Genomic DNA, 23,749 nt, shown 5'->3' on the forward strand with positions numbered 1-23,749 from the left:
CATAACAGTCTCGTACTTCACAAAAAGGTGGCCTTTACGAGTCCACACGCCAAGGTTTCCTTTATTGAGTAACTTTAGCCTGTGGCCAGGAAGGGAGAGTTTATTTATAATGAAGACAAATGGGTTTGATCCAGTCCTGGAGGAATTTGTCCCCTTCAGTACTCCTTTCACGGTGACAGTTATTGCACTGCAAGGTTTCTAGAAGCAGGCCCAATGTACCAAGGTGGACCGTGCAGTGTGGTGGAGCTGCTCTTGGTCCCACACGTGAAGAAACAAGTCTTGAAACCACACAGCTTCAGCCAGAACAAAAACCTCTTTAGCACAGAGAAAAGCAGTGCATGAAACTCACCTAATAACATTTTTAATATTACCCTATTGATATTACAAAGAAACTCCTATGCTCAGCTCTTCTGCCAGATATTTTCTTGAATGTATGTTGTCACTTCTCTTTTTTTACATGAAATTCCACTAAGAAATTTTTAAGTTAGATTTAAAGTCTGACTCAATCTGTCTAGGTTCCTGCTTTGCTGGGATAAAATCCTCAATGGATCAAGTTATTGCTTTCCTCTGCCATCTTTTCCCTCTCAACCCCTAAATTTTTAGAGAAAAAATACAACATACCCACCTTTTATGGAGCAGCCCAACCAGACATATTTGATGTACAGTGACATTAAATCCTTCTAGGTACCTCTCAAAAATCCAAGTAAGAAGCAGACAAGTTTACTGAAGTACAGAAAGTCTAATGATACCAACATCTAGGGATAACAAATTGGTCCCTCAAGAAGTCCTACAGACTTCTAAGGATGAGGGAGCTTTGATCATTAATCATTGGAAGGATGCCACCAGTTCTTCCTCCTAATGATTGGTAATTGTGTTTCTGTGGTGAAATGGAAAAACTACAGCAAAATAAAAATGGCATCTTATTTTATTTCTATAATGAAAAACTGCATAGAGCATCTGTTCTGTCAACAACCCTAAATGTCACCTCGACAACATACATAAAATTTAGGGTTAAGTTCTCTTTAGAAAAGAAAAAAATTGCCCAGAATTTCAAAAAGTTCTTTCTCAGAGGTGAGCCTGGACAGACCAGCCAAGTCTCCATTGGTAATGCAACTTGATGAGATGAACAAAACTGGAGATACCTTGACTCCTCTGATCTAAACACTCAATCTCCAACCTACTTTGACAATGAACAGGCTATTCTAATTGTCAAACGAAAAACCCAAATTCCCTTCATAAAAGTTAATTTCTCAGTTTTCAAGGATTTCTATATTATAGCTTGCTCCTTTCTCCAAGACAAAAATTTGTATAGTTGGAGAGGCAGTGTAGGTAGGTAAAACAACTTGGAATCAGAAAAGCCTGAATTCAAATGCTACCTCTGACATTACTTTGTGAGCAGGAGCAACAAACTTAACTTAAATGAAGCTGTTTCTTCTACTTTCAACTGACAATGCCTCCAGTACCTACCTCACAGCACTGTTCCAAGATTCAAATAATCTATGTAAAGTCCTTTACAAATGATAAAGCACTATATAAATATTACATATTACATGAAAGCAATCACTACCTTCTGGACACCCAAAGATTTCTGGGGGGAAAAGTCTTTAAGACAAAATTTAAGGAGACTAAGCCCCAGCATAATACATTGTCATACTAGATTCCATCTTGTAAAACTGAGAAGCAGCAAGATGTAGGAGATAGGGGCCAGCCTTGAAATCAGAAAACTTATTAAGTCCTGTTTCTGATAAATGCAAGTTGTAGGCCCCAGATAACGAAGGCTAAGTTACCAAAAAGTTTCTCAGTTTGTACAGGTAGGAATTTTTTAGCAGTGAAATCCAGAGCATTAAGTTTAAAATTCTGTAGTTCAGTTTATTCATTGCTGATAACGAGTGGCTCCTAAGTTTCTAAACGTTATATCTGATATGGCCCTGAGGGGGAAAAAGTACAAGAATAATACCAAAGCATTTTAATAAATCTAGATTGGGGGTAAGAAAAATCAAGTAAGGAGACAACACATATCTTTATAATTAGTGTTAGAATTAGCATTATTTTCCTGATATCAACTAGAATTTGGAGATATAAACTTCTAGATTACAGTAACTAACAATCAAGTATCAAACCCTACACAGTTAAAAAATTTCCAGTTGAGTCTGACTTATACACAAGGCAAATGGGTTGCTGAGTGCTCCCTGATGACTCGCCCCACCCTGCTATTTAATTTATGCTAAGACTATGATGGGGAGTAGGGAGGAGCAGGAGGGAGCCTATCTATACAAAATTATTTACAACTGCTTTATTTATAAGTAGCATAAAATAGATACAACCTGTATTTCAACTACTAGAAAATGTCTGGATTATGTATTAATGCCATGAAATTTTATAAATTTAAAGAATACAAGAAAATATGGTAACACCAAATGAACTGATGCAAAATGAAACTGGAAGAACCAGTAGTACCATTTACGTACTGACTACAACTACTTTTTCAAATAAAACTAAAGTCAAATGGTAAACAGACAGACTTGGAAGCATAGGGACAGAAAACATATTTTCTTTTTCTTTTTCTCTGCTGATTTACTTGGTTTGACCTTGGTAAATAAAAAGGGTAAATGAAAATATATATTATTCTATGTTTGTTTAATTATTTTTGAGAAATAAATTTAAAATAAAAAATGTAACTGCCAGAGCAGATTCATAAAAAATGAAACCAGACAGAATGAAAAATTTGGTATATCTTATGCCTTTAAACATTTTATTAAGTATCTATACACAGGGCACTGTGTATGCAATGATAACACCATTGCTCTGCTCTCAAGGATTCACAATCTAACTCATTTGAAAATAATAGCACCTTAAGGTTGTAAAGCACTTTGCAGTCTCCAAAAGTGTTATTGTATGTTCTTATATTTGTAATAATATAATTTGTAATAACCCTGGTAAGGTACTTAAGTATTATTATTTCCATCTTAGAGATGAAACAGCTAAAAGAGTAGACCTCACAAGTAGTAAGCCTAAGTATTCTGACTCCAAATCCAATATATTTCCTACTGCATCCTGATACAACTGTGGAAATGACAAATACCCATTATTTCCAAATTTCTGTTATTCATATAATCAAAAATTTGGCAGATGCAGATCAGTACTACTTTTCTTTAGTAGACCTCGTTCAGTCATGCCATTTCCTTTTTTTTTTTTAATTTTGCAAAAACTTTTTAATATTTTTAGTTGGGAGACATGAAACTCATGAATTTTCTTTTAAAACAGGTACTTAACTCTAATTTTTTCCTTGCTTATCTTAAAACCCTTTTCTCCAAAGAATATCCATAAACTTCCTCTCCCTAGGTTGTGGGATTACCTCAACATCTCCACATGCATCAGTCTTGGGTGCCATGTGATTTCTTAGGGAAGTAACTAAGGAACAGCTACTTTTTGATTGGCTATGAAGTACCTATTTGGAGATAGCCAGGTTAAGGCAATAGAGTGACAGGTAGAAATGACAAACTGCATACCCCTTAAAATGCTTACTTAGGCTTTTATAGTATCTTTTCTCTGTGCTATATTTTCATTATGCTGTAAATCAATACAACATCCTAAAATGAAGCCAAAAGGAAACTATGATGCAAAAATGATCAGAAATAGGATCAGTGCTAACTATGAATACCCAAAGAATACACAAGTATCCTCAATAAAAACTGCTTTCCAATAATCAAATTTTTAGCAATTTATTCTGAAGGTTGATTTTAAGACAATGTGAAAAAATAAAAACAAAGAATATGCTCATTAAATAAGTATGTTCATTAAATAAAGAATAAGGGAAATATGTTCCCTTCTGGAGTTACTGAAACAAGATCTGTGGTCCTGAAGATTCATATACTTTCAAAAGAAAAAAAAGGAATCATGGCAATATAAACTGCCTCTTAATCATATATATCTACAGTAACAACCAAATTATTTTATTCTTTTCCCAAAATTAGTTTCGATCCTCAAATTGTGACTTGTTTTTTAAAAGATACGATGCTAGAAATTCAATGGGATTTGGAGGTCTGAAAAGAAAAAGAGATCCAAGATTTAGAATCTATTCCAGATGTATCCACCCAAGGAGACTATTATAAAAATGACATTGTATTATTGCCCTGTAATAACCATTTAACACAATTTCAGAAGAAATTTCTTACCAAAATTCAAGCAAAAGGATATCTTTATTCTATTTCACTGTAACACAAGAAAATCATTTACTTCTTTAGCAAACGACCATCTATTTCTCTAAATTTAAAATGATGATTATTTTGGTTTTCACCTTCGCTCCTAACTAAAATATAAATTCTTTATCTTCAATTCAGACAAGAGACAGCATCATGTTGTAGTGTAGAAAATTGTCTTCAGAGCCAAGAAAACTTGGGCTTTAGTCTCACCTCTAAACACATACTGCCTGTGTGACCCTAAATAATTTTTAAACCTCTCTAGACAACTCTCTAAAACTATAAGATGCATTGTTAGAGGAAATTTCCTCACTGAGAGATCTTTATAGCAAAGAAATCTTAAGTCCAGTCAATATCACTATCCCACAAATATATAGGCACACTTCATAACTATAAAGCAGTAAGACGGGGTTTTCAAATAAATGTACTGAGTCATACAGTCAAATGTAAGCAAAACCCTTCAGAGTAATCACTGGACGTGGCTATACACAATTCCAGTGACAGTACAACCAACCAAAATATTTTTGGAACCTCCTCTTTTAGAGTTAACTTTCAAAACCTGGTGCACATTTCAAAATATACTTAGTGGAGGCAAGTCTTCAATCTGTGATGGTTTTCATTTTAGAAACAAGTCAAAACTTAATCAGAGATAAGTCTCATCAGTAAATGGGTAATTAAGCTGGAAAATATCATTTGTAGTTAAAAAAATTAAAGTTATTCAGTGAAAACGCTGGTTTCCTTTTGTGTCTGTTAAATGGTTCTGAAGGCAAAAGCCAAGACCCAAAAATAATTTAAACAACTGAATTCAACAATTCTTACTAAGGAGAGATACAAAGAGGACAAAAAAAGTGAGTCCCTAACCTTAAAGACCTTACTTTCTACTGGAGAGTTAAGAAAGATCTCTTGAAAGAGGTGGTACCTGAACTGTGTTTTGAAGGAAGTTAAGAATTCCACAAAATAAAAGTGAGAAAGGAGGGTGTCTAGACATCAGGGACAGACATCCTTTGTAAAGGCATTCAAACAATTAACACCTATGGAAAAACCTAGAAAGCCAATGTGGTTGAAATGGAAAGTACATGACAAAAAGTAACACGAAGTAAAACTGGAAAGTTAGATGGGAAAGCCAGATAGTGGAGGGCTTTAAACACCAGGCTTTGGAGTTTGCATTTGATACTAAGAGCAACAGGGAGCCACTGATAATTTTTGAGTGGGGGAAGGGTGGTGTGACATGTTCATATCTGTTTTATGAATATCAATTTGGAAGTTATTAAGAAAAAGACTGGAATCCAACAGAGTATTACATATGAATATCAATTTGGAAGTTATGTGGAGGATAGATTAAAAGGAAAAGACAGAGAGGGAATGATCAAGGGGGCAAGCACGAAGAGGAAAAGAGAAGGGGTGGAATCAAGAACATAAGTGGAGGGGTTGGTATTAAAAAGGAGGAGACCCACCTCCTTATGAGGAACTGGAGAGGAGCAAATGGAGGCACAAAGTGAGAAGGCTCATGATGGATGGCCTCTATTTTCTCAGTAGAACAAAAAGGGATCTCCTCTGCTGAGAGGGAGTAGGAAAGAGATAGTGATAGTAGTTTGATGTGAGAGGAAAAAAGTTGGAATAGTCATTGTGGTGATTATGATAAAATTAATCAGGGAAAGATTGCCACCTTAGCGGTGAAGGCATAGCTGAGATAACTTTGTAGTAAAGTTGGCCAACACATTTGTTACCTCTCCAGAAGTGCTGATATACACAGAGAAGACAGATGGTGAAGTTGACCATGATTTGGTTGTGGCAAGGTATGAGTGTCAAGAGGCTCAGAGAACAATGGTACCTGACAGAGAATGGTTGAAATGTTTTAAGTTAGGGTCAAGACTATGAAAGAACTGGAAAAGTCACAGTGAAGATAAAAAGTAGCTCATAGGATTCAAAGGTTCCACTTCACACTCCTCAGATTGGCAAATATAACCAAAAGGGAAAATGACAATGATTAGGGAAGCTGTGGAAGGACAAGAACAATAACAGAACTATGAATCAGTTCAATCATTCCGGAAAACAATTAAAAACAATATACAAAAAAGTCACTTAACTGTACACATACCCTTGGACCCAACAATATTGCCATGAGGCATATATCACAAAAATAAGCACCTCAAATTTGGCATGTCCAACACAGAACTCAATATATTTTCCCCTAAATCCATCCTTCCACCAAACATATTTGTTTCTGCTGACAACACCAACATCCTTCCCAAGGAAGTTAAGGACACATGTAACAAGAAATGTTTACAAGCAGCATTTTTGTTGCAGCAAATAACTGGAAATAGGCGTTCACCTATTGGGGTAAAAGCTGAACAAATTGTGGTATATGAATGTAATGAAATATTATAGCACCATAAGAAATGATGAATATAAGATTCGGAGAAATGTATTAAGACATATGAATTGATAAAGAGTAAATGAACTATAAGATGCATTATTACATTTATTTGAAAATCCCATCTTATTATTTTATAGTCATGAAGTCTGCCCATATATCTGGGATAACGATATTGACTAGACCTATGATTTCTCTGCTGTAAGGAACTCTCAGTGGGAATGAAGGAAAAAGCATTTATTAAGTGCTTATTATACACTAAGCACTGGTAATATAAACAGAAAAAGGAGCTTTCAAGGAGTTCAAAGTTTAATACAGGAGTTATAAAAGAAAATTCAACTACAGGATACATGAAAAGGCCTAAGTCTTAAAGGTATATTGACCAGAATAGATTTAGGTGAGTCGAAGCAAGAAAGACTGAAGAAGAGAAGGCTAAGGTCGAAGAGATGAATTTCAGAATTCTGGATCAAGGAAGTGGAATAATTATAAATAATGGTCACATCAAGGGCAGAGCCATGCCTCTCTTTGTGGGTAAGGTAAAATAACTATGGAGGTCACAAAAGATGAGGAAACTGATGAACTGGAAGGCCAAGGCCAAGCACCTGTACTGATATATAAACTGAAGTTACTCAATAATGAAGCCAAGGGTTAGAGTAGAAAAGGAGACGACAAGATAAAGAGGTAAACTGCTGGAATAAGTTTAAAGCCTCCACAATGTGACTACATTAAAGGAGATCACACCCATTTGGAGGCATAAATTAATCTCATTACCTTATAGTTACTTCTTACATCATGATTTTACATTGGGACAATTTTAAATACCATCACGTTGGAACACAAAGTTTACTATTAATATCTCACCACGTTATTGTTTTTATACCACATTTTAGTATATTTCAGAAATCTAAATATTTGGATTTGAGGCCAAAAATTGCATATTTCACACAACATGACACATTATATAGATATCTGACATACACTGGCCCAAAGATGTTAAGACTTGAAACATCCATTAACTGTAATTGAAAAAACAAATTAACATCTGCTTCACATGTAAACAAGCCAAAGTTTTATTTTAATCTCAATTTGCTGAAGTTATTTTTAACTTTGTCATTCAAAAACTTTCTTCAAAACCTTTAATCTATATTCAAAGTATAACCCTAGTTCTATGTTTCTTTAACAGGAGGGATAAAAGCAGAGAATAAAAAACTCACCTTTAAATATATTATGAATTATTATATATTATATATTATTATTATATGTATATTATAAATTATAAATGATAAATCCTAATACCTATAGAGTAATTCCAATTTCACTGGAATCTGAAATTGTGCACATAAAAATCACAACAAACATCTAAGCTTCTATTACATTAGAACTATACTTGACAGTAGTAACAATTTGCACATCTAGTCTAAGTGTTAGATAATACTCACCTCTTCAAGCCTGAGATATGTTCTTAAATTGTACTATGGTAAATTTTTAAATTTATTTCTGACAAAATTTTAACTCATTACACTAGGACACAAGGGGCACTAAAATGATGACTAACTTCATTAGCAAAAAGATCTTTTCCAATGGATCTATTTACCTAAAAAGAAATCAATTAGATGGGAGTTACGGGAAAAATTAAAAGGTAGAAAAAGGAAAAATAAATGTAAAGCCAATGATGTTGCAAATCAAGATGATTTCCAATTTTATTCTAATTTGCAGACAATAATAACGTGCAAAAAATGTTAACTTTACAAATAAATTATCTTTACTACATAATGAAATGTAAATCACAGTCAAGCAACAAATACTAGAGTAAATCTACTCGTCATTTTATCCCCTCAGGTGATTTGAGGCAAAAGTAGTAGCATAAATGTATTATTATCACTACTCTTTCTTAAATCTTCTTTCTATCACTGTCTAATTGGCTGAGAGAATATCCTAAATAAAGATAATTCCAAGGGTGGCAATGGTATCTTAATACCAAGTCCTCTCATAATTTCCCTTAAGATCTTTCCTAAAGACCTATAAGCATTCCTATCATTCCCAAATTAGGCCTGGATTGATTTGAGTACCTAGAAAAAAGTAGTTCCAAGAAGAGGAAATCAAATATTATCTATTGTCAGGGCGGCTAGGTGGCACAGTGAATAGAGCACCGTTCCTGGAGTCAGGAGTACCTGAGTTCAAATTAGGCCTCAGACACTTAAAACACACCAAAAAAACTAGCCATGGGACCTTGGGCAAGTCACTTAACCCCAATTGCCCTACCTTCCCCCCCCAAAAAAAAGCAAAAAAAAAATTATCTATTTTCTCTACTCAGACACATCCTCAGGCTTACAAGTACTTATAACTCATATGGTTGTTTTGAAATGTGAAATGTTTATGTTAACATACACACAGTACTTTAAAGAAAAATATAAATCATTTGCAAAAGAATTGAAAATCAGATTCCATGTGTTCTCACCTTTCTTTTGCAAGCACAGCAAGTCCCTGTAATAAAATAGGTACAACAGTCTGATCCAAGTAGGCACGAGTTGGCAATGATTGAAGGTCCACCTTCTGTTTTGATGACTTTTCTGCATTAATCTTCTCATTTTCCACTATTCGCTAATAAATTAAAAAATGATCCATCAATCTGACACATTAAATTGAGTAACAAAAAATAACTAAGGAACAGGTTGAATATCTCAAGGCAGATCAATAAAGAAATAAAATGTTTTTCAATTAGAACACTTCAATTCCCAAATCTCTCTCTCCCAAGGACCTAGCCAAATTTCTCTAATCAGATTTCATTCAGGTTACTTCTCCCATCATGCCTTATAACTGTTAATCGTTTTTGTTTGTAATATCAGACTTTTCTCTTTACTTCTACTTGTAAAATTCCCTCTATATTTCTGGCAACAAATATTTCTTCTCTTTTTCTATTAAAATATATTCTTATAACTTTTACTCAACTTCTCTACTTGCAGCCTCCTTCAAGCCCAAATGCATTTTTAAGCTTTGAGTTTCGACATGGACCCCAACCAACTTCCAAGGAACTGGAAGCATATGAGGTAGAAATATTTTACTGAAATTCTCAATTTGATGTCTTTGTAATTAAGTATTTTAGAAATTTAGGGCAAAAAGGAATACATGGCAAAGTTCAAAATATACTTTACCTATTTTATATATCAAATATATATGTATGTGGGTGTATAACGTAAATACTTTTCTAGTTAAATTACTTTTTACCCAAGCTATAGCCAAACTGTATAGAAAACAAAAGAGAAACTTTTATACAAATTTTATACATTTAAAAAATAGAATTTACTACAAAAAGCAGATACCAACCTCATATTTTTTTTTCAGTCTGGTTTTAGAACTTTAAACAATATTAAAATCTTCCTTTACTAATTACTATTACAAAAGGATAAAAAGAAGGTACTATATGAAATTATAACATCTCCAACCCCTAGAATAAAAAAGCCATCAATTATGTCCCAGTTATCCTTGCCAAGAAACAGGGTAACCAAAGACAACACTGGTTTAAACTTCACTTACAAAAATACTATGAAAGAAGATAACAAAAGACTTAAAGAAAGTAATGGAAAATTGAGTAGTACTGCCTCTTTAAAGAATGAAAAATAGTCTTGCTTCACATAAATTGGGCTTTATGTAAAGAATTCTGGGGGCGGCCAGGTAGCACAGCGAGTAAGAGCACCGGCTCCAGTCTTGAGAAGACCTGGAGATCGAATCCGGGCTCAGACACTTAGCACCCACCCAGAAACACCTGCCCGTGTAACCTTGAGCAAGTTACTTAACCCCAATTGCTTAGGGGCAGCCAGGTGGCTCAGCGAGTAAGAGCACTGGCTCCAGTGTCAGGATGACCTGGATCAAATCCGGGCTCAGATACTCAGCACCATACCCAGAAATAATAACTGGCCGTGTAACCTTGAGCAAGTTACTTAACCCCGATTGCTTTAAAAAAAAAAAAAGAATTCTGAAAAAAATGTGCATTCTAAAAAAAAAAATGGGAAAATTCCTTAAAGCAGACACTGTGCAATAAGATACATGACTGAGTCAGTATAAATGCTGGGAGGAAGCTGAGAAGCATCTTTAAGTCAGTTCCCACATGTCAGGAAACAATGAGTGATATTATGCCTCTCCCTGTGTTTAATAGTGATCCTTATATTTTCACCATGGCTGGCATCAAATATGCTCTTCAGGGGAATCATGAACCATCTCATAAGCATAAGTCAAATGATTAGGGGCAGCTAGGTGGCACACTGAGTAGAGGACCAGCCCTGGAGTCAAGAGGACCAAAGTTCAAATCTGATCTCAGACACTTAACACTTACTAGCTGTGTGACCTTGGGCAAGTCACTTAACCCCAATTGCCCTTCCTTCCTCCCTCTAAAAAGCAAAGAAATAAGAACCTCCTTTTTGGGGTGGCTACATAGCACAGTGAGTAGAGCACCAGCCCTGGAATCAGGAGGACCTGAGTTCAAATCCGGCCTCAGACACTTAACACTTACTAGCCATGTGACCTTTGACAAGTCACTTAACCCTAACTACCCCTGCCAAAAAAAAAATATAAGTTAAATAATTAGAAAATATGAAGGATAAAAATTGGCATCAATAGCATGTGAACTTGTTCTTGTAATGTCAACTGTAAACACCATAGTGAAGGATGCTACCCACATAAAGGAGCACACAAAAGGCAGCACTTGCATGAAGGTAACTTATCTGCTGAAAATGAAGAGAAGTACTAGTCTAGAGATGGAGAAACTATTTAACTATGTGGATAAAAGACTAAACTCAGAAGAATATTCCTTTAAGCTTGATAACAATTCAAGCCAAGGCCCAAAGATTATTTGAAAATTTAAAGGTAAAGTACCCTCAAGGAATACAGGTAATTTATAGAAAGCAGTGGTTGGTTTGCATGATTTTAAAATTGGGCAGGATTTTATAATGAGCGTCTATCAGGAAAGGCTACTAGTGCAGATACTGAAGCAGCAAAGAAGTTCCTAGGGTTCCTACAAAAAGCAATAGATAAAAGTCCCTGCTTACCAAGGCAAATTCTAGTATAGATGCAATCAGCATATTTTATCAAAGAATTCCATCTTGAACCTACAACTTGGTGCAGAGGAAAAAACTATGCCAGGGCATAAAGCTTTGAAAAACAGAATTACTCTTCTACTTGGAGGAAATGTATCTGAGACTTGCAAATTAAAACCTGTTCTTGTGCACCACTCAGAAAATCCCAGAAAAAAAATCAGCAGAGCAACACTACCTGTATATTATTTCACTAATCCTAAGGCATGGATAACCCTTGTCATCTTTGAACGATAGTTTATGCACTGCTTCATTCCCTCTCCATCTGGATAATTTTAAATGAAATGTAGAAGTGCTCTACCTTCCCCCTAATGCTGCCTCATTATTAAAACATACAGATGAAGGAGTGATTGTGGATTCCAAGGCAGACAAATTTTTTATGCACATTTGCCCAGCAACTGCAGCCTTGGATGCTGATAAGGACTTGACACAGAGATTTCTGTAAGTCCTAAAATACTTACCATGCAAACCAGAGTAATGCTAAGACATGGAAAGATAGACAAACACGTATGAAGAGAGTCCACAGTTTGTTTCCAATTTTTGTGGATTTGATAAAGATGAATCGTTTGAAAAAGTGAGAAACAAGATTGCAAAATTAGCACAAAAATTGGAGCTGTAAGTGGAAGACAATGACAAGCATTTGTGAACATGTAAAGAACCAAACATTTAAAGGAGAAGTTGACTGTGTCTCAAGAAGAAGAGCTGTCAAAAGAGGATCTGATTGAGCTGCTGCTACAAAGACTGAAGAAGAAAGGGAAGATTCGGAAGCCAAGGCAAAACCAAAAAGGTTCACAATGAAACAGCTGGCAGAAACATTTCATCGAGTGAATTTTTTTCTTGTATTGACAGCTGGATACAAATACTTCAAAGACGAATTGAGGATAATACTGCTTGCTATTGTCAGATATATAAGGGGAAAAAAGAAAGCCACTGTTCAAACATCTCTCAATAGCTTCATAAAAAAAGTTGCATAATGTGGGTCAAAGAACAAATCATAGAAACAATCAATAATTGCATTAAAGAAAATTATAACAATGAGACAACACACTAAAATTTATGGGATGTACCCAAAGCAACCCTTGGGGGAAAATTTACATCTCTAATTGCTTGCATCAATAAAATAGAAAAAAAGCAGAACAATGAATTGGGCACAAAACTAGAAAAAGAACAAATTTTTAAAACCCAATTAAACATCAAAATGGAAAATCTGAAAATCAAAGGACAGATTAGTAAAATTGAAAGAAAGAAAACCACTGAACTAATAAATAAAACTAGAAGCTGGTTTTATGAAAAAAAAATGAAATAGATTAAACCATTGGTTAATTTGATTTTAAAGAGGAAAGAAGAAAACCAAATTACTAGTATCAAAAATAAAAGGGGTAAATTCACCACCGATAAAGAGGAAATTGAGACAATTGCTAGAAGTTATTTTGCCCAATCACATGCCAATAAATTTAACAATCTAAACAAAATGGATGAATATTTACAAAAAGTAGAAATTATCCTGATTAACAGAAAGAAGAAATAAAATACTTAAAGAACCCAATATTAGAAAAAGAAATTGAACAAGTCATCAATGAACTTCCTAAGAAAAAATTCCCAGGACCAGATGGATTCACAAGCATTTGTGAACATGTAAAGAACCAAACATTTAAAGAACAATTAATCCCAATACTATAGAAACTATGTGGAAAAAAATAGGTGGAGTCCTACCAAATTGCTTTTATGACACAGATATGGTGCTAATGCCCAAACCAGGAAAAGCCAAAACAAAGAAGATTATAGACCAATTACCCTAATGAATACTCATGCAAAAATTTTAATTAAAATACTAGCAAAAAGATTACAGCAGTATATCACAATGATCATACACTATGACCAGGTGGGATTTATACCAGGAATGCAAGACTGGTTCAATATTAGGAAAACTATGAACATAATAATTGACCGTATCAATAACAAAAGCAACAGAAATGTTGATTATCTCAATAGATGCATAAAAAGCTTTTGACAAAATATAGCATATAGGAATAAATGGCGCTTACCTTAAAATATTAAGTAATATTTATCTAAAAACACCAGCAAGTATTATCTGTAACGGGGACAGAAACCTTCACAATACAATCAGGGGTAAAGCAAAGATGTCCATTAGCACCTCTATTATTTAATATTATACTAGAAATGTTAACTATAACAATTAAAAAAGAAAAAGAAATTAAAGGAATTAGAATAGGCAGCGAGGAAACAAAACTGTCACTCTTTGCAAATGATATGTTATACTTAATCAACTAAAAAAGTACTTGCAATTATTAACAACTTTGGCAAAGTTGTAGGATATAAGATACATCCATATAAATCATTAGCATTTCTATATATTACCAACAAAGTCCAGTAGTGAGAGATAGAAAGAGAAATTCCATTTAAAATAACTACAGACAATGTAAAATACTTGGGCATCAGCCTGCCAAGACAAATCCAGGAACTATATGAACACAAATAAAAAACACTTTTCACACAAATGAAGTCAGATCTAAACAACTGGAAAAATATCAATGGCCATGGATCGGCTGAGCCAATATAATAAAAATGACAATTCTACCTAAGTTACGCTATTTATTCAGTGCCATACCAATCAATCAAAAAATTATTTTATAGAGCTAGAAAAAATAACAAAATTCATCTGAAAGAAAAAAAGTTCAAAGATAGCAAGGGAATCAGTGAAAAAAAATGTGAAAGAAGGTTATCTAGACATACCATAATCTGGTACTGGCTAAGAAAGAAAAAAGTGGATCAGTGGAATAGGTTAGGTACAAATTACATTATAGTAAATGACCATAGTAACCTGGTATATGATAAACCCAAAGATTCAAGCCTTCGGAATAAAAACTCATTATTTGACAAAAACTACTGGGAAAACTAGAAAACAGTATGGCAGAAACTAGGTATAGCACACTCAATTGGGTATCTTACCCTACAGGAAAGTAGGGGGGAAGGGATAAGAGGGGGGATGATACAAGGGAGGGCAGACTAGAGGACAGGGTAGTTAGAAGCAAATACTTTTGAAAAGGGACAGGGTCAAAGGAGAAAATAGAATAAGTAGGGGGCAGGATAGGATGGAGGGAAATATAGTTAGTCTTTCACAACATGACTACTATGGAAATGTTTTGCATAACTACACACATACAACCTATATTGAATTACTTGTCTTCCCAGTAGAGGTGGGTAAGGAGGGAAGAAAAGGAAAGAATCTAGAAATCAAAGTTGTAAAAACAAATGTTAAAAAAATTGTTTTTTACATGCAACTGGGAAATAAGATATACAGGCACTGGGGTATAGAAATTCATCTTGCCCTACTAAAAAGTTAGGGGGCATGGGGGGAGGATATGAGAGAACAGGTTGGGGGGAAGGGGCATTCAGTAGGGTTGCTATTTTGGGGTGAGGGGTAGGGGAGAGAAAGGGAGAAAATTTGCAACTCAAAATCTTGTGGAAATGAATGTTGAAAACTAAAAATAAAGATTTGAAATTTTTTTAAAAAAGAAACTAGGTATAGTATATACAAGATAAGGTTAAAATGGGTACATGATTTAGACATAAAGGGTGATACCATAAGCAAATTAAGAGGGCATGGATTGGTTTATGTCAGATTTACGGATAAGGGAAGAATTTAGGACCAAAGAAGATATGGAGAACAATATAAGACAGATCATTTTGGTTATATAAAATTTTTTAAAAGGTTTTGCACAAACCAATGCAATCAAAATTATAAGGAAAGCAGAAAACTGGGAGAAAAAGTACTGCAACAAGTATCTCTGTTAATGATCTCAGTTCTTAAATACATAGAGAATCAACTTGAATTTGTAAAACTAGAAGTCATATTGCCCAATTGATAAAAGATCAAAAGTTATGAACAGGCAGTTTTCAAAGAAATCAAAGCTATCTATGATCATATGAAAAAAATGCTCTACATCACTACCGATTGATCAAAATTGATGAGAAATGCAAATTAAAAGAACTGTGAGGTACTACCTCATACCTATCAGAGTGGTTAATATGACAAAAAAAGGAAAATGCGGATGTTGGAGGGGACGTGGGAAAACTGAGATACCAATGCACTATTGGTAGAGTTGTGAACTAATCCAAGCATTCTGGAGAACAATATGGAACTATGCCCAAAAGGCTATAAAACTTGTTTATAACCTTTGATCCAGCAATACCACTACTAGGCCTATATCCCAAAGACATCCAAAGGGAAAAGAACCTATTTGTACAAAAATATTTATAGCAACTCTTTCTGTGGTGTTGGAAATCAAGGGAGGGAAGCTTATCAACTCCAGAATGACTAAACAAGGTATAATATATGATTATAATGGAATATTACTGTGCTATAAGAAATAACAAGCAGGATGATGACAGAAAAACCTTGATTTGAATGAACTGATGCATAGTGAACTGAAGAGAACCAGGAAAATACTGAACACAAGTAACAGCAATATTGTATGATGAACTGTGAATGACTTAGCTATTTTCAGCAATATAATTATCCGAGGCAATCCCAAAGGACTAACAATGAAGCATACTATCTGCCTCCAGAGAAAAAGGTAATATGGATTGAATAGACAGATGCATGCTATTTTTCACTTTCTTTCATTTTTTTTCTTTTATTTGAGTCTTCTTGTACAAAATGACTAATATAGAAATGTTTTACATAATTGTACATGTATAACCTATATCTGATTGCTTACCTTCTCAGGGAGGAGAGAGGGGAAAGCAAGAATGTAAAATAGAATTTGTGTAAACTGAGAACTATCTGTACAGAGAAAATAAGCCAGTCAAGAACTTGTTTCAAGATCAATGTCAACATTTGTAGATGAAAACCAGGGCATCAAACAAATAAAATGGAACCAATGCAATTAAGTTTTTCTCATGTCCTATCACATTTGAACTCACTCAAATAAGAACAAAATTTACTATTTGAGGAAGCATCAAAAACACTTAAGAAGTCATTTTATCTCTGGATTAAACTTGGGCCTTAGTTTCCTTATCTGCAAAATACAGAGGGCCATACTAGGTGATCTGTAAAGGTACCTTCCAGTTCTAAAGCTATATTTCAATCCTTTGATTTAAAAAGAAGCTGAATTGATTTATTCGTTCAACAAGCATTTGTTGTCTGACCAAATGAATACAGACTAAATTCACACTGGAAGTAACCCAATTTTACCAAGATATCCAGGAATGGATTTTTAAGATGTTCTGAAAAAAGGGAATATATCATATGAATGGATGTTATTCAAAGGGCTGTGACAACCAAAAAAAAAAAAATGGCAGCCAAGAAGTCATCACCAACCACCAATTACTCATCACCATGTGCCTGTGATAGTAATGTATATATGGGCATGTGTATGAGTGCATGCATGCACACATGCATACATGTATACATACATACACACATACATACATCAAGAATATCCTGGATAACACTAGAGCACAATGGTTTTTACAGATATTTTATATAGTGGGTTACTTTTGCAGTCATAAAAAAAAACCATCTATTTAAATATGTGAGACGAAAAAATTGTCACAAAGGCTCTCCTCAAAAAAAAAAATCATCCAAGTATATCTTAAAATTATACAAAACTATGACAAATACAACCAGAGATTATTTTGTTCAATAATCCACTGACAACAGGTGACTATAAAAGATTAATGCTCAAGCAAAGTGCTCACCAGGGTCATGGAAGATGTCCTGCAGAAAATAATAATATAAGCCCCAATTGTTAAGTACTTAAAGACTGCAAAGTGGTTTCCTCATAATCACCCTGTGAGGTAATAAAAGTGCTATTATTTCACATTTTATATAAAAGAATTCCTTACTGATGGCAAGTTCTGCAATGTTCCTACTCACATATGAGATTGTAGTAATTATATCAAGTCTCAAAAGTGAAACTCACAGAATTTGAAAATAGTCTAACAATTCACAAAGAAAAAAAGGATAACAAATACATATTGCATAGACTTGGATATACAACTACACAGTCAAATTAGTCTGTGTGTGTGTGTGTGTGTGTGTGTGTGTGTGCGTGTGTGTGTGTGTGTATGTCTATGAAATGTATGGACAACCAGCTGAGCCAGGAACTAAGTTAGAAAGATGGGGCTGGAGCACATTTGAGAAATTGCAAAGTACTTTTAATTATCTAAAACCGATACAAAAGTCCCTTCTCTGTTACATTAATATCCTCTTCATGATGCTATCTAGAAATGAATTGTAGAATATAATCTCATAAGAATCAAAATTACAAGAACCTCAAATGGCAATGAAAAGTGGACTGAAACTTTTTACCAACAATAACCATTGCTTGCTGGTATTACCTAAAACATCTCTAGGACCCAAGTGACCAGAAAAAGAGATGTGTTGGTCTTGTAGTAAGAAATGAGAGGCAAAAGACTTTGATTGATACAGCAGAATACTAGGTATATTATAAGAGGAAGATAAAAGGTTTCCACAGTATGTATGAAAGATTTATATAAACATGTGGAAAAGAATTATATGGGATGAGTATACATGGAGAGGTTGTAATGTGTTCCAGTGACAGTATATATTCAATGACAGTAAAACAAATACAAATTACATTACACAAAAACTGTATTTGGGTTCAATTTGCAACAGATACTGCTGATCATTCTAACTATAATTTGACAATTTTTTAAAATGCCCCTCCTTTTTCTCCTTTATAAATTCACCTCTCCATTCCATGCCAAATTTCCAGACTACATTTTATACATTTAAATTCTTAAAATGGTAAGTCATTGTGGTTGGGTCTCTCTGTCCTATAGGAAAAACTATCATCTTTCTGAGCATTATTTTACTGCAAAAGGAAAAAAAGAACAAGCAACACAGAATCCAAGAACATTTTTAAAAGTTATATCACTACCTACTATCTAAACATTGAAGTGAAAAAACTGAGAAAGAAAACATACCATTTATTTATGCCAAGAAGTGCAGTCCATTATATATTTTGAGTTTATTGGGGTTTGGTTTTTTTTGGAGGGGGGAAGGCAAGCCAACTAGAGTTAAATGACTTGCCCAAGGTCACATAGCTACTAAGTGTTAAGTGTCTGAGGCCATATTTGAACTCAGGTCCTCCTAACTCCAGGGCCGGTGCTCTATTCACTTTGACACCTAGCTGCCCCCATTATATATTTTAATAACAAAGTCGAAACCAAAATTTCAAACAGGAAATATAACAACTACCAGGTATCCTAAAAGTTAGATATGTACTAAATTACAAGAAATTCCTTTCACTAACTCCATTTTGGTTATAACTCTAAGTTAATCTATTTCAATATGTCACAAAAGAATGAATTAGTTAAGAAAAGAACTATAGCTGTGCCTTAAGTTCAAATTGTTTGTCAAGGACATGAATGCTGGTACCTAGGAATGTCTTACAGGTGCAAAATACAAGCAAGTTATGTTGCCTCTACACTTGATCCAACCCAAGGGTGCATCAAAAACAATATTCTATACTGCTAAAAGTGGCTGATCTAATTGTTCATCAATACAAAAAAAACCCAGCAGCATCTATATAAAATAATAACATTTATATAGTCTTTTAAAGTTTGCAAAGCACTTTACAAATATTATCTCATTTTTATCCTTATGGCAACCCTGGAAGTAGGTGCTAATCATCCCCATTTTACAGCTAAGGGAACTGAAGCAGCCAGTACTTAAGCAACTTGCCTAGGGTCACAAAGGTACTTAAGTGTCAGGCTGGATTTGAACTCTGGATTTCCTGGCTCCCCAAGTCCAACATTCATTCCACTCTGCTGCATAATTGCCCCTTTTGGTACCAATCACAAAACTTCTGGTGTTGGAGAAACCATTAGCTCTGCTATTGACTACCTCTGTGACCTCAGGTAAATCACTCCCCCTTCCAAGCCTCAGTCTCCTCATCTGAAATGATGAATAAATACTAAGTGCCAGATAGAGTGTTAAGCACTAGAGACAGAAATAAAAGCAAAGCAAATAAATAAGTCTCCATCCTCAAAAGGCTTACCTTTGAGGAGGTGAAGACAATATAGAGGAGCGGTGGCCAAGGAGGAGCGTTTTGGGTAGCAAAATCAAAAAGATGTTTATTGGTTAATTTCTACAATTCATTCCAGCTCTAAAACTTCCATACTACTAACATAGCACTAGAAAAATCTACCTGTTACCTCATCAAAGTCAACTCTGATAGTAGGGGAATTTGGAGAGTGCTTTTTCAATCCTATTTCAATTAAATCCCACAGATATCAGGCCCACTAGCCCTGAAATGCATTTCCCCTTTGTTTCCAAAATATGTCCCCTTTCTTTCACTTATTTTTAAGTAATGTTCACCCATCTTATTTTCCATGAAAACTTCTTTATTAAGTACTTAACTCTTGTCACTATTTTAAAAATTTAAGTCTATTATATGCAAGGGAAAATCCTGTTATCATTAATACATTACTTCTATAATATTTAATTTTATATAACAAAATAAAAATGTATGTAATTTATAATAGATTACCTATAAATGCTAAAAAGTTTCTGCCTTGAATATTTTACATAGTGTATCTATACACACGCTGCATATCTACACACACATATATAACATATACATACATAATATATACACATATGCATATATGCACATATAAAAATACGCATATAATATATACTTGAAAATAAATTCACTGGAAAACAAAAGGAGGCACATGCTTTATGATTATATATAAAGCATATGACTCCTTTTGTTTTCCAGTGAATTTATCCTCCTTTCCCCTTTAGACTGCCGAATGCCTGCAACTGTTTCTGTTCTGTTACATATCCCCACCTAGGACAGTGCTTGGCATATGTAGCCTTCGAATGCTTGTTGAACTGAACTAAATGTATCTCAACAGCAACTCCTACAGCATTCTGTATTGGCTGGCCAATTAATGAATACTGACTAGCAACCAAAGAGTCAACAGAGAAAACCTTTTGATTAATTAAATAACTTAAAAAGTAAATGGAAAAATCAGTCAATCAACAAGGACTTATTATTTATTACAAACCTACTAAATGCCAAGCACTATGCTCAGTGCTATAGATATGAAAACAAAAACAGACATTCCCTACCCTCAAAGGGCTTACATTCTAAGATGGGAAAGAAAAGGTATAAATAAAAGTAAATACAAAGTATATGAAAGGTAAATACAAAGTAATTTTCAGGGGGCACTAGTTAACTTAAGGGATTAGAAAATGCCTTATGTAGGCAACAGCACATGAATTGATAGTAGAAACCCACCACTGCCCCAAAAATAAAGTAATCTGACAACTTTCGGAAATTTTTCTTCAGTCCGATTTTAATAAGAGTATTTGATAGATGCAAAAGATAACTACACTATATACTATAGGAGAGAGAATCCAAAATCAATAAAAGAAAACTGTCGGTAAGATTAAAACATGAAGCAGCATATACCATCACTGTAACATACTATAGGACAGAGAATTCAAATGCAATAAAAGCAAACTATCAGTAAGGTTAAACCATCTCCCTTATTTGCAAGTCTAACGTTACAAACAAAACAAACAACATTCCCGGTTACAACCAAAGCAAAAGTATTACTAGTCAGTCAAAGAAGTGGAGTTTGTTACCTCGACGTTTTCCGTGAGGCCATACTCGGAGTGAGGATTTTCTGAAACCTACGAGACGAGACAAGACAAGGGTCAGGGCACAGCCCTACGGCCTGCGGCCGCCCCGCACCCCCTCCCCCTGTAGGCCCCCGGGTACCGGCGTCTGTCCCTCCAGCAGCTGTTCTGGCTCCATGACGCGGGCCCTGCAAGTGGCCGGCTCGGGACGCGAGTCTGGGGAAACAAGGAGAGCCCCGCGTCAGTTACCACCGGAGAGCGGGGAAGAAGGAAGGGCTAGGACAGAAGGAAAGGGTCGGGACCCGGGGCCGGGGACGGGCCCCACCCACGCAGCCCCGGCCGGAGCCCCGGGACGGCCCGCGGATCTGACCAGGGGAACGCGGGGCCGCCCGCCCCGCCTGCCCAGAGCGGCGCGGGAGGCAGCGCACATCCCCGGGCCCCAGCTACAGAAAGGAGCTCGGAGGGAAAGACGCTTGTTACCGCGCTCAAGTCGAACCGCGCCCAAAACCCTTGCACCGCACCTCCGTCTCCCTACGGCAAACCGCTCGGGCCTGCCGTAAAACAAGGACGTCGCACGAGTGCCGCGCCTGCGCAGATCCCAATTCGCCCAGAGCTGGGTGCGGAAAGGCGCATAGTAAAGGAAACCGCGCGTCCGTGGGTCCCCGTGACCCCTCCAGTCTCAGGGGGCCGCCCCTGTCCCCCCTGAGCGTGACGAGGGTTATCTGGGGCTTCTTTTCAGGAGGGCATGGGCGGGTTGGTGAAGCGGACCAAGCAAGGGGGAGGCCTAGTTCTCTGCTAACCCTTTATCCTCCCATGCTGGGCTTTCCTGATTCCCCTCCACCCACTCACTAAGTGCTCTCCCGAGCTCGAAAAGTACCTAGTATATATTTTGTGTTGGCTTTTCTGTGTGCACGTGCATGTGCATGGACACACACACACACATACTTCTCATTGGCAGTTTTTAATCTTTTGTGTAAACCGATGTATTGCACCTACTAGCTACTTAATGTGTTTGTTCAATTGAAATGAAACTGAACTGCTACTAATGAAGAAAAATGCTCTCCTAGGAGTAATCCTACACACATAAATTCTCGGCCGTCCGCTAGAGCTTTCTCCCCGCCCAAAAAAAAAAAAACAGCAGATAAGGTCTCGTCTAGAGGAAAAATGGTGGGACCAACAAAGAGAAGTTTTATCCTGGATCTGAATCTCAGCAAAAGAGAGGAACTGGTGGATGGGGCAAATGAATCAATTAATTATGTATTAAGCACCAACTATGAGCCAGGCACTGTGCTGAGCACTGGGAATACAAAAAGAGGTGAAAGACAAACTGACCTCAAGGAGCCTGCAAACTAACGATGGAAATAACATGCAAACAAATATATACATACACACAAGCTATGTGCAGGATGAACTGTCCTTCAGTGGTTTCAGACTCCTTGTGACCCATGGACCACAGTGGGCATACCAGGCCCTTCTAGCCTCCAAATACCTCTCAAAGTCTGTCCAAGTTCATGTTCATTTTTTTTCCCATGACACTATCCATCTCATCCTCTGCCATTCCCTTTTCCTTTCCCCTTCAATCTTTCCCAACATCAGGAGCTTGTCCAAGAAGTCACATCTTCTCATGTGGCTTCAGCTTCAGTATTTGACCTTCCAAAAAATAGTCTGAATTAATTTCTGTAAGTATTAACTAATTTGATCCCCTTGCTATTCAGGGGACTCTCGAAAGTCTTCTCTAACACCACAGTTCTAAAGGGTTAATGCTGCGGCACTCAGCTTTCCTTATAATCCAAGACTCACAGCCATACACCAATATTAGGGAAATTATAGCTTTGACCATGTAAACCTTTGTTAGCAACATGCTATCTCTCCTTTTTAATGTTGAGTTTTAGAGGCACTGGGGACCCCAAAACACCGACACACTGGGTCTTGCCCCAGTGAATTCGACTCAAGCCTTCTTTTAGACAAAGAAAAACAAAGTTTATTAAAGATCCACCATATTGGCTCTTAGGAAATCTTGCCTTTGACTAGACTCATGGAATCTGAGCATTTGTGACACTTGTATTGACAAGAGCCAGGCAGAATCTGAGCTAGATTGAATCTGAGCACCTTCATGGAGGCAGGATGGGTTTCATATACAGAAAGCTCTTGGGAGGGATCTAAGGTTGTCCAAGTAGTCTGGGGTGAACAAAGGAGAGGTTTAGGGAGGGTCTTGATGGCAGTGGCCAGTAGCTGAGGTAACTAGAGGTCAGACACCAGGAACCAAGAAAATGGAATTTTGATGGGATCAAGGATAGGAAGCAGCAGGAGGCCATTCAGAGGTAATGGAGGCTTAGGCTAGGTTAAGAATAACAGATTGGGGCATGAAAAGTCAAATCAAGTGGGAAGATTCAAGGAGAATGGGGTTTTCCTGGACCTATGGGAAAATGCCACTCAAATTCTC

At 36.0% G+C, this 23,749-nt stretch overlaps 2 protein-coding genes across 4 annotated transcripts in view; one reads left to right on the top strand and one right to left on the bottom strand.

Annotated features, from left to right (window-relative positions):
• SLC30A6 (solute carrier family 30 member 6) overlaps positions 1–23,749 on the top strand; it is a 388,867-nt gene that overhangs the window by 134,252 nt on the left and 230,866 nt on the right. The window lies entirely within an intron of this gene.
• On the bottom strand, positions 3,707–21,950 carry DPY30 (dpy-30 histone methyltransferase complex regulatory subunit). Of its 3 annotated transcripts, none has more exons than XM_069072146.1 (5): positions 21,787–21,930; positions 21,449–21,522; positions 21,313–21,360; positions 9,032–9,174; positions 3,707–4,043 (listed from the first exon to the last, which is right to left on the bottom strand). In XM_069072146.1, the coding sequence occupies exons 2-5, from the start codon at positions 21,482–21,484 to the stop codon at positions 3,971–3,973; spliced, it is 300 nt and encodes a 99-aa protein (XP_068928247.1). In that variant the 5' UTR covers positions 21,485–21,522; positions 21,787–21,930; the 3' UTR covers positions 3,707–3,970. The 3 variants fall into 3 exon arrangements, with proteins under 3 accessions (XP_068928247.1, XP_068928246.1, XP_068928245.1); XM_069072145.1 differs by having other exon boundaries at positions 3,987–6,030; positions 21,828–21,950; XM_069072144.1 differs by having other exon boundaries at positions 3,987–6,030; positions 21,787–21,933.

The sequence above is a fragment of the Petaurus breviceps genome, unplaced genomic scaffold (genome assembly GCF_028583685.1).
Source record: "Petaurus breviceps papuanus isolate PSGF00001 unplaced genomic scaffold, PetGlider_PUasm1.0 90845, whole genome shotgun sequence".
Classification (NCBI taxonomy): domain Eukaryota; kingdom Metazoa; phylum Chordata; class Mammalia; order Diprotodontia; family Petauridae; genus Petaurus; species Petaurus breviceps.

Coding starts and splice junctions, on each gene's coding strand:
- DPY30 (XM_069072145.1), bottom strand. CDS start 21,484: ATGGAGCCAGAACAGCTGCTGGAGGGACAGACGCCG. Junction 21,361..21,448: donor TGCTGGAGGGACAGACGCCG/GTACCCGGGGGC, acceptor CTCGTCTCGTAG/GTTTCAGAAAATCCTCACTC. Junction 9,175..21,312: donor GCCTCACGGAAAACGTCGAG/GTAACAAACTCC, acceptor TTAATTTATTAG/CGAATAGTGGAAAATGAGAA.